The 11322-nt window shown below is 37.3% G+C and overlaps 1 protein-coding gene across 4 annotated transcripts in view; it reads right to left on the reverse strand.

Moving 5' to 3' along the window:
• LOC136269546 (integrator complex subunit 13-like) overlaps nucleotides 1–11322 on the reverse strand; it is an 83733-nt gene that overhangs the window by 40936 nt on the left and 31475 nt on the right. For all 4 annotated transcript variants that reach the window (XM_066080822.1, XM_066080823.1, XM_066080820.1 and 1 more), the window contains exons 6-13: nucleotides 6964–7054; nucleotides 5506–5634; nucleotides 5171–5255; nucleotides 4713–4805; nucleotides 4380–4469; nucleotides 3904–4082; nucleotides 3394–3478; nucleotides 3091–3167 (exon numbers count right to left, since the gene is read on the reverse strand). In XM_066080822.1, the coding sequence (XP_065936894.1) occupies nucleotides 3091–3167; nucleotides 3394–3478; nucleotides 3904–4082; nucleotides 4380–4469; nucleotides 4713–4805; nucleotides 5171–5255; nucleotides 5506–5634; nucleotides 6964–7054 (829 nt within the window). The remainder of the gene's footprint in view (nucleotides 1–3090; nucleotides 3168–3393; nucleotides 3479–3903; nucleotides 4083–4379; nucleotides 4470–4712; nucleotides 4806–5170; nucleotides 5256–5505; nucleotides 5635–6963; nucleotides 7055–11322) is intronic.

The raw sequence follows: 11322 nt of genomic DNA on the forward strand, positions 1-11322 counted from the left end.
GGGCCCCAGTTTTGGTCCGAGGATCACGATTTTTACAATTTAGAATCTTCACTATATATACAAGCTTTTGTGTAAATATTGGCATTTCTGGTGCAGTGGTTCTTGAGAAGAAGATTTTTTAAACATTTTCCATATGTAGTTCCATGTTAAACTTTGAACCCCGCCTGGGGCCCCAGTTTTGGTCCGAGGGTCACGATTTTTACAATTTAGAATCTTCACTATATATACAAGCTTTTATGTAAATATTGGCATTTCTGGTGCAGTGGTTCTTGAGAAGAAGATTTTTTAAACATTTTCCTATGTATTTCTATGTTAAACTTTGAACCCCGCCTGGGGCCCCAGTTTTGGTCCGAGGGTCACGATTTTTACAATTTAGAATCTTCACTATGTTTACAAGCTTTTGTGTAAATATTGGCATTTCTGGTGCAGTGGTTCTTGAGAAGAAGATTTTTTAAACATTTTCCTATGTATTTCTATGTTAAACTTTGAACCCCGCCTGGGGCCCCAGTTTTGGTCCGAGGATCACGATTTTTACAATTTAGAATCTTCACTATATATACAAGCTTTTGTGTAAATATTGGCATTTCTGGTGCAGTGGTTCTTGAGAAGAAGATTTTTTAAACATCTTCCTATGTATTTCTATGTTAAACTTTGAACCCCGCCTGGGGCCCCAGTTTTGGTCCGAGGGTCACGATTTTTACAATTTAGAATCTTCACTATATATACAAGCTTTTGTGTAAATATTGGCATTTCTGGTGCAGTGGTTCTTGAGAAGAAGATTTTTTAAACATTTTCCATGTGTAGTTCCATGTTAAACTTTGAACCCCGCCTGGGGCCCCAGTTTTGGTCCGAGGGTCACGATTTTTACAATTTAGAATCTTCACTATATATACAAGCTTTTATGTAAATATTGGCATTTCTGGTGCAGTGGTTCTTGAGAAGAAGATTTTTTAAACATTTTCCTATGTATTTCTATGTTAAACTTTGAACCCCGCCTGGGGCCCCAGTTTTGGTCCGAGGGTCACGATTTTTCGATTTAGAATCTCCACTATATATACAAGCTTTTGTGTAAATATTGGCATTTCTGGTGCAGTGGTTCTTGAGAAGAAGATTTTTTAAACATTTTCCTATGTATTTCTATGTTAAACTTTGAACCCCGCCTGGGGCCCCAGTTTTGGTCCGAGGGTCACGATTTTTACAATTTAGAATCTTCACTATGTTTACAAGCTTTTGTGTAAATATTGGCATTTCTGGTGCAGTGGTTCTTGAGAAGAAGATTTTTTAAACATTTTCCTATGTATTTCTATGTTAAACTTTGAACCCCGCCTGGGGCCCCAGTTTTGGTCCGAGGGTCACGATTTTTACAATTTAGAATCTTCACTATATATACAAGTTTTTGTGTAAATATTGGCATTTCTGGTGCAGTGGGTCTTGAGAAGAAGATTTTTTAAACATTTTCCTATGTATTTCTATGTTAAACTTTGAACCCCGCCTGGGGCCCCGGTTTTGGTCCGAGGATCACGATTTTTACAATTTAGAATCTTCACTATATATACAAGCTTTTGTGTAAATATTGGCATTTCTGGTGCAGTGGTTCTTGAGAAGAAGATTTTTTAAACATTTTCCATATGTAGTTCCATGTTAAACTTTGAACCCCGCCTGGGGCCCCAGTTTTGGTCCGAGGGTCACGATTTTTACAATTTAGAATCTTCACTATATATACAAGCTTTTTTGTAAATATTGGCATTTCTGGTGCAGTGGTTCTTGAGAAGAAGATTTTTTAAACATTTTCCTATGTATTTCTATGTTAAACTTTGAACCCCGCCTGGGGCCCCAGTTTTGGTCCGAGGGTCACGATTTTTACAATTTAGAATTTTCACTATATATACAAGCTTTTGTGTAAATATTGGCATTTCTGGTGCAGTGGTTCTTGAGAAGAAGATTTTTAAAGACATGCACCCTATACTTACTGTTTCGCAATTATCTCCCTTTTGAAAAGGGCTGTGCCCTTCATTTTAACAATTTATAATCCCCTTTCCATAAGGATGCTTTGTACCAAATTTGGTTAAATTTGGCTTGGTGGTTTTTGAGAAGAAGTTGAAAATGTGAAAAGTTTACAGACGGACGGACAGACGGACGGACGGACGGACGGACGGACGACGGACAATGGGTGATCAGAAAAGCTCACTTGAACCTTCGGTTCAGGTGAGCTAAAAACTAGTTAGCAAGAAATACTATAAACGTATTATACAGTAAAACACGCTTATAACGAAGTGCCATGGACGGGTGATTTTACTTCGTTATAAGCGAAATTCGTTATATCCGTCATGTTTACAACATATTTTATAGTCATGGGGAATGAAAATCACTTCGCTGTAAGCGTCAATTTATTGTAAGCGTGTTCGCTATAACCGTGTTTTACTGTATTTGGCGTGTACGATATTTGGCGGAAATTCGTTTTGAACAAGTTAGCGTGGATTTGAATTAGCGTATTCCTGAATGTGACTATTCTTATACATATATGCATGGCGTTTAGCGATGTACTTAATTTAGCGGAAGCTGCATTCCGCCAAAAACGCTAAATAGAATACACAGCCAAATGTAATACGTTTACAGTAGCAACCTTAAACTAGACATACATATGCATTTTTATTCTTTTTTAGAAGATTATAATTGTAATATATTGTATTTCTTTTCAGAAGAATATAATGTATCACTTACATCTATTTATGTTGACCAGTGTGACAGATATTATACAAAGATTAAGACCCATTCCAAATTTCTACCAAAAGCAATAAAACTTTCTCAAAGGAATTAGGGATTATAATAATGCAATCTTGGTAATATGCAGCGTTTTCTTGACCTACCCTTATATTGTTATACAGAATTCAGTCATCAAGAGCTACACGATCATGTCCAAATGACTTCTTTACAAGCAAGATTTGTTAAATTAAAAATAAAAAATCATCACATACATTTTTAAAGATGAATTCCACAGTCCTATTAAATTCCTTGCAAACATAATATGATTGACAGATAGCAGTGAAAGAAGTGAAAAATCTACCCCCCCCCTTTACAAAACTGTCTTACGGATGCCATGTTGAATATGATGGTTTCTCCGATGACCAGCGGCCAGAACCGACTCATCCTCTCCAGGTGTGTCTTGGCTACATCAGAGAATAAGAAACATTCAGACAGAACCGGAAGCTTAATAATTACTACAAAAATTATTGACATTTTTTCTCTAGACATTTCAAGCCAGTTTAAGATTTCTTTTGATCTCAATGACTTTCCTTACAGCAAATCCCTTGAAAAAGGTTAGAAAATAAGTATGCCTCAATTTATAATAAACAGGAAATCTTTAAGATCTTGAATAGAGTCTTTTAAGCTCACCTCGGTCTAGATAGTTGATGCCGGTTGACAGCATGTCTGGTAATGCTGGTGCTAGTCGGTTCTCCTTCATAAACTCTTTGAAATCCTACAAGAGACACCCTATTGTTCTTTGACATAAACTAGACCTCCCTTTTTGAAGGTAAAAGATTTATTTAATTTCAGAAAGAATGACTAGAATATGACCAAACCAACAGCTTGTAATGAAATTGAAACAACACATTACTTTTACTTATTATGTTTGTTACTGACTATCTATGGAAACATATCATGTTGGCAAAGCCCACAGAAGACTAGGCTAAACCTAAGAGGTGTTTTGTTTTGTCAAGGACCAAAACTGTTTGTATGCCAATAAATTGAAGAAAGAAATATAAAAAAAAGAGATTTTATGGCTAGCTGCCGATAAGAGAAATGTAGACGACAATCAAGATGCATTTTATCCAATCAAGTTGCATCATTTTAATCCAAGGCATAACAATACATTGGAAGGGGATTGTTCTGTTGATTACTTACATTGATTCTGTAGTCTGTCACCCTCCCCCCACACCCCTCACTGATTGAGGGTGGGTCCTCCAGCAGTGACCGGGCAGTATTGATGGCGTGGATAAAGATCTCACCCCCGTGACTGGCCAGCATGTGGGAGATTACCTTTGTACCTGACTTCCGGGGCTGCTCCAACATAACAGCTCGACCTAAAGAGTCAATGAAATCGTTAGATTGGGCATTAAACATGAATATGTGATTATCAGAGAATTATGATAGTGAGCAAGTATTCTACATATTGAGTTATCAAGAGCATTTGTATGATCTGCATGACAGCTACATGTAATTAAAATGCAAGAAAGAAATTAAGATACAGAAGATAAACAAAAGATACAGAAAGAAAAAAAAGACAGTAGGTTGAAAGCAATTAGAAATGAGTTCGAGAGAAACGGACATGGAGGGCAGAGAGGAGAGAGAGAGAGAGAAAGAGAGAGAGAGAAGCGAACCACTAAGGAGGAAGTTGGTGAGGCAGGATGAGGGGCGACTGTTGACGTCCACCGGCGTGATCCTGGCCGCACAAGTACAGTACTGAAGCTCTGGAAATGAACATCCCACAAATCAGTTTAAACATTAAAAAGACCACCAAAGTTATCTCTCTTTGATTAACATTTATGCTCTTCAAATCACAAATTAAAATCAAGTAAAATCAAGTATATTAATTGATCTACAAAGTAACAAATTATACATTCAATATCAACCTACGCAAATGCATATCAAAAATAAATTGGGGGAGTTTAATTATAATTGTGGAGTTTACAGACCTACTGGACGTGACCTACCTACAATATTGGACTTAGGGGTACACCATTTTAGAGTCACCGATTCTGTGGGAAGTCCTTCTTTAGAGGCAATCACCAATCCATCACTGTGAGCTATATCAAAGAAAGATAAAAGTCAAATCAGTTTTTATCTACTTAAATTGATTGTCCATTTACATTGTAATCATTGACCCCAGTTGTACTTTTCCCCTGAATGATTGGAGAATCCTTGTTGTGTAAAAGTTCTTTTGTCTGTAGTCAAGTTATCATCACTCACTGAATTCTGGATTCAAGGTTGTAATAGTATGGTATCTTAAATTTGTGTTAACTTACCAGACTCATCAGATTGCATGAGCCAATGAGGGATGGAGATGTTCCACGTCATAGTTTGCTTTCTGAACTTACCAGACTTCATCAGATCATCATGAGCCCCCACGGAATGGAGAAGTTCCACATCATAGTTAGCTGTCTTAACTTACCCGACTTCATCAGATCATCATGAGCCGCCGAGGGGTGGAGAAGTTCCACGTCATAGTTTGCTGAGGAGCTAGCATTCTGTTCCTCCTGTGTAAAAAAAAATTTAGAGTTTTCGGTGATTTCAAGAAAAGAAAAGAAATTTTCAAGGCAAATTTTTAATTGATTGTCAAAAAAAGTTAATGATGAGAAATGCATCATTTAAGACATGAAAGTATTTCATGCATAAATTATCACATAAATATCGTGTTACTAATGATAAATTTATGTAAATGTCATTATTATTCAGCAAGCATGTACTTGCTCTGATGACATGGCATTATGGGTAATTGTCCCTGACCTTCATGGGTATCCCGGTGACCGTTGTGGAGGAGAGTCCGTAGTGCATCTGGACCAGCTGGATCAGCTTGTTGTACAGGAACTTCCCCGACTGGGTCACGTGGACCTCCCCGTTCAGGTACGGAGAAATCTACGAATAAAGAAATATGTTAACTTTTGATCACATAAATAAAGAGAACAACAAGGACCATGCCATTCAAGTACAGAGAGTTCTACAAAAATGGAAATATGACATTATATTATAGAAAACAAAGAAAAAGGCAGACTTCTTCATTCTGCACTAAGAAATCTACATAAATTAAAGACATTAAAAATTAAGTTAAAGCAGGTAGGTTGAGTATTTAAGAGGTGCTACGTCCATTAATCTCTATCTCTATTTACAAGTCTTCTTCAGGTAAAACCTTGTCAACCTGTCAGTGGTTTTTCTTTGACGAGGTAAAGTTTAGTTGTATACTTGTGTTAATTGGTGTCTATGCTGAGGAAAAAGATGGTGGTACCATTGCATGAGGTTGGTGTCAGCTTGTGGTGTCTTTAGGGGTTTCTGTCCAATTGAATTGTATCTTCTGGTGTCTGTTTAATAATGATCAAGTCTTTTGGGGGTACAGTATAAATTTTTGCGTTTAAATTCGATTATTGGTGTCTTTTTGAGGTTGTCTGCTATGCGGCATAATTCAGTGGTTTCTGCTTTGTGTTGTGTGCTGGGAGAATGTTGGAGGTACTATTGCGGGAATGTTGGTGGTACTATTGCGGGGATGTTGGAGGTACTATTGCAGGGATGTTTGAGGTACTATTGCAGGGATGTTGGTGGTACTATTGCGGGGGTGTTGGTGGTACTATTGCGGGGATGATGGAGGTACTATTGCGGGGATGTTGGTGGTACTATTGCAGGGATGTTGGAGGTACTATTGCAGGGATGTTGATGGAACTATTGCGGGGATGTTGGTGGTACTATTGCGGGGGTGTTGGTGGTACTGTTGCGGGGATGTTGGTGGTACTATTGCGGGGATGTTGGTGGTACTGTTGCAGGGATGTTGGTGGTACTATTGCGGGGATGTTGGTGGTACTATTGCGGGGATGTTGGTGGTACTGTTGCGGGGATGTTGGTGGTACTATTGCGGGGATGTTGGTGGTACTATTGCGGGGATGTTGGTGGTACTATTGCAGGGATGTTGGTGGTACTGTTGCGGGGATGTTGGTGGTACTGTTGCGGGGATGTTGGTGGTACTATTGCGGGGATGTTGGTGGTACTATTGCGGGGATGTTGGTGGTACTATTGCGGGGATGTTGGTGGTACTGTTGCGGGGATGTTGGTGGTACTATTGCGGGGATGTTGGTGGTACTATTGCAGGGATGTTGGTGGTACTATTGCGGGGACGTTGGTGGTACTATTGCGGTGATGTTGGTGGTAGCTTGATGGTGTCTTTGGGGGTTTCTGTTCTCTGTGGTGTTCGTTTCTTACCTCTCTACTCAGGCGTTCCGTGATCTTGGTTTCATCCCCGACTGGTGTGATGTGTATCAGAACCAGCTCACAGTGACTGATGGGTAACAAACTGAAAAGAGAATTCAGGTTTATCATTGTATGGCTCTATGTCAATACTCATTAAAGATTATAATGCATCAGTTCAGGTTACAGAAAAAAAACATGTCAATTCACTTGATGATCTAGTGTTAAGAAATATGTGTTAATTTTCACTCTTTATCGATTATGTCAAGATGCCAAGCCTTGGATGTTACATAATGATAAGCATTATAACAATTATGATGAACAATCTCTTTGGAAACTAAAATACTGTATCAATGCACTACATGCACAATGCAGAGGCTTCAGACGCACTCAAAATAACAAGCCATGAATCAATGAAACTGTATGGTCGCGTTTGACAGGGACTGATGAATCTTCTGGATCTAAAATTAAAATTATACACAACCATCTTCCTCTAGAGAATCATCACCATGACACACACATACATAAACAGCCTCTTTAAAGAGAAGTTGTAGTCCCCAGTTAGATCTAGTCCCACTGGGGATAAGATCATCCCAATATTTGGGGACCACTTTGAGTGATGAATGACCACAGACCCACCTGATTCCACTCTGACAGAATCTGTGGTTATTAATTTTTTCTCACGTTAATTGGATATGACCATAAAAATAAAAGATGCCCTCTATGATGCAGGTCATTTTCACTTCAAAAGGTCAAACTTTCCTTGCTATTAATAGAAAATGTTGATGAATGATTATGGATTATGGATTTAGAGGTTCCCAGTGAGATGTACTGATTTAAAAAACACTGCATATTATAAACAAAGATTAAGTCCATTGGTGTGTGTGTGTGTGGGGGGGGGGGGGGGGGGGGGAGGGGCTACTCAAGGGAGCTAATTGCAGATCAATACAATCATCTTTAAACTTGCTAAACTAAAATACAAATGGGAGAATGTTGGAGGTACAAATGTAAAACGAGAAAATTTGGCGCATACGTATTTTAGCGCAAACGCAAGTGCCAGTACATTAGCGCAATTATATTTTAGCGCATGCATCTTTTCTATAAAAAAGAATACAAAAAATGTTGTTGTTTTATAAACGATCATGCCCAAAATTTAGTTCTGTGTTCACTCAAGCACGTGAACACAACGACTTTGATTTCTATCTCACATGCACGGTAAACTGTCGTTAAGAACAATACACTTACTTTTGTGTAAATCGTCAGTAGATAGATATGAAAACCTCATTTATTGGCGATGATGTGTAATTTTTGTTGGTAAACAAATTTGAGTTATCGAACTTTGAATTTAACGTGTCGACTTGGATAACACTAGAAGAGTCCCGAAACTAAAAGTGAAATCGAATGCTTCATTTACCATGAGTTTCAATCACCATGAGAGAAACTTTTCCACGGTAATTTTACATTTAAAAAAACACAAAAAATAGGTATCGTCTTGTTATCTTTATATCCACTAATCAGAGATCAAAGAAATTATGATCAATCGTGTATTGTCAGAGTTAACGGTCGCCACGCTTCATCACATTTTCTCCTCGAGGCGCTAAATGGAAGTGTAATGGGGAGAAGCCCAATTTTTAAGGTGCTAATGAGAGATATTAAAAACCAATTAAAACTGAATTAATTAATCCATGTTTATGGGCACTGATACCCGATAACCCATACCGTATACCTGTGAAATTGTTTAAACAAACAGAACCGACAGCATCTGATAAAAGTGGACTGACGTTATTGTTTTGCAACTTGAAGAAATTGAATACATATGGAAAATCGATAGCGCACTATTAATTTTAGCGCTCAGAGGCAGTTGCGCCAAAGGCGCTAAAATTTGTAGTGCGCCATATTATCTCGTTTTACAGTATTACAATTGACATCTTGGCATAATGATAATCACTTGATTTTCTTCTGAGTATTTGATAGACTTTAATGATAATTTTCTCTGCCTCAAAAGAAAGTAAAATATTCAACCACAAACAGCAGACTTGTAGTCCTAGATGCACATACATATAAAACCCCCTGACATGATAAAGACACTTCCTGGTCCACTCCTGAAACAAATAATTTGAATCTGGAGACCTAAATCACTCGCCCTGACTAAGTATTTGGACAAAGTGAGTCTTTATACAGTTAGACAATGCTTATAACAAAGTGGGAATGGGAAATTTTGCTTCATTATGAGCGTAATTCATTATATCTGTCAAATTAACAACATGTTATAAAGTCAAACATGTTATAAAGTCAAAGGAATGAAATTCACTTCGCTGTAAGCATCAATTCAGTATAGGCGTGTTCGCTGTAACCGTGTTTTACTGTACCAATGGATTCAGACTGTAGGTCTGATAGCTGATGTGACAATTTTCCTATAGGAGACAAACTGATGCTGAAAGAACAATTAATGTTACAAAGATCATTTTCATGGAACTGTGGTGGGAAAGTTTGTATAAAGGATCAACAGGTATATTATACAGCCTAACCATGTCAGAGAAAATGAAAACCAAATAAAAACAATAGTCCCTTGTCTCTATATCTGCCAAACAGTTCTTTTTTTCATAATCATTATGTGAGACCAAGCAGGCTTCAAAGCAGCAGAGAAACTGAAAATACATAACTAGATATTATATTATTGCAATTGGCTGTATCAGAAGCTTGAATGCTATTACTAAAGCAAGATTAATAGACATATGCATTAACTAGTACGTGTACTTTAGGAAACAAACTGTGTATTGGTGCATCATTCAGCACTCTTAAACAGTTCTAATGGGATTCCCAAGTAACAGACCATATACGGTATCAATAACAAAACAAAAGTCTTGACAAATGCCAGGCTGGAGTGATCCATTGGTCAGCAGTGAAGGATGAGGGGTCATGAGGGGTCATAGTCCGCTCAATATATTTGACGGACTGACTGAAGTGGGAACAAGCAGCTCTGTTACTCAATTACAAGATGAGGTCCAGTGCTTAATGCCTTCATATACAAGATAAATAAGTGAGATTTATGACCAATATCTCCCCTTCTGCTGAAGGGTCCCTAATACCCTTTACAATACAGGATAATAACCTCTGTGATGAGGAGAAGGGGGGATGGCTTTCCATCATTATCAGCACTGTCTTTCTGCTTATCACTCCATCGTCTATTTTATATTCCATCTACAGACACTGATTTTATTATAAGTTTATTTTGTACGGTTCTAAATTGGTTTGTTTTTGGCATCATAATGTGCTTACCTATCTCAGAAAGGATTTCATGGAATACTTTTAGGCATGTTGTTGAGGCCATTGTGACATAATGGCTTCATGAGAACCTGCAATTATTGACCTTTAATAACCTTTTATTAGGTAAGAAATGTTTATTGAACCTATGCTACTCATATCTAGGTCAATCTTGATAAAAAAAAATTCCCTAAAAAAAGTATTAATATTTATCCTTGGTATAATAGCACCGAATTTCCTCCCTTGTGAAATGAAATAAAATTAAACACAACATAAACCATTCCATCAAAGTAAATCAACTAATCCACTCTCAACCCTGATTGGTCAGTTCTCTAGGACGTCATAGCAACAGATTAATAAATCAAGAAACTGGGGCGACCTGTTACATAAATGAGGAGCAAAAGTTTAATGGAAAAACCTTTTTTGATGAAAGGGTTTGGTTATAAAAAATCATCAATTATGATATGACATCATTTTTCAAAAGATAATTGTCTTTCCTATTTACATCCTTGTAGATTTTAAACAACTGTACACACCCATAATCAGAGTAGATTATATGAGCAGTTATTTACCAAGTTGCAGATCACATTCTCTATAGAAAAAAAAAAATTAGAAGTATGTCAAGTTGTAAAATGCCAATTATTCATCAACTTATTCAGTAAAACTTCTTATAAGGCTAAAGATAACTAATTGTTTGCAATGTAATATGTGTCTATAAGTCCGATGGGTCTCTCACACAGATAGATCTTATAGTTATAAGTACAGCATATCCCTAGAGGATAGCAGAACTGGCCATTTTCTTTGTTTAAAACATTGATTACTGACATAAAAACTGAGAACCTTAACTAGCCACAGTGTATCAATAATTCTCTCCGTGTTTCCTAAAGTTTGGATCTGAGGGAACTAGACGTTCATTTACACCATTGTCGGCCAGCGGAATTCCACAGATAATCGTAATCTATGTCATGCAAACTTTTATTCAAGCGTCTTTCATCTAAGAGTCTTTGGTTGAGAAGTTACAGAAAAACATGATGGTCTATTCAAGTTGAAAGTCCAAAAGAGTTAAACAAAAACATAAAGAACTGAGAAAAACATTCTAAGAAAAAGCTC

The sequence above is a fragment of the Magallana gigas genome, chromosome 4, assembly GCF_963853765.1.
Source record: "Magallana gigas chromosome 4, xbMagGiga1.1, whole genome shotgun sequence".
NCBI lineage: Eukaryota > Metazoa > Mollusca > Bivalvia > Ostreida > Ostreidae > Magallana > Magallana gigas.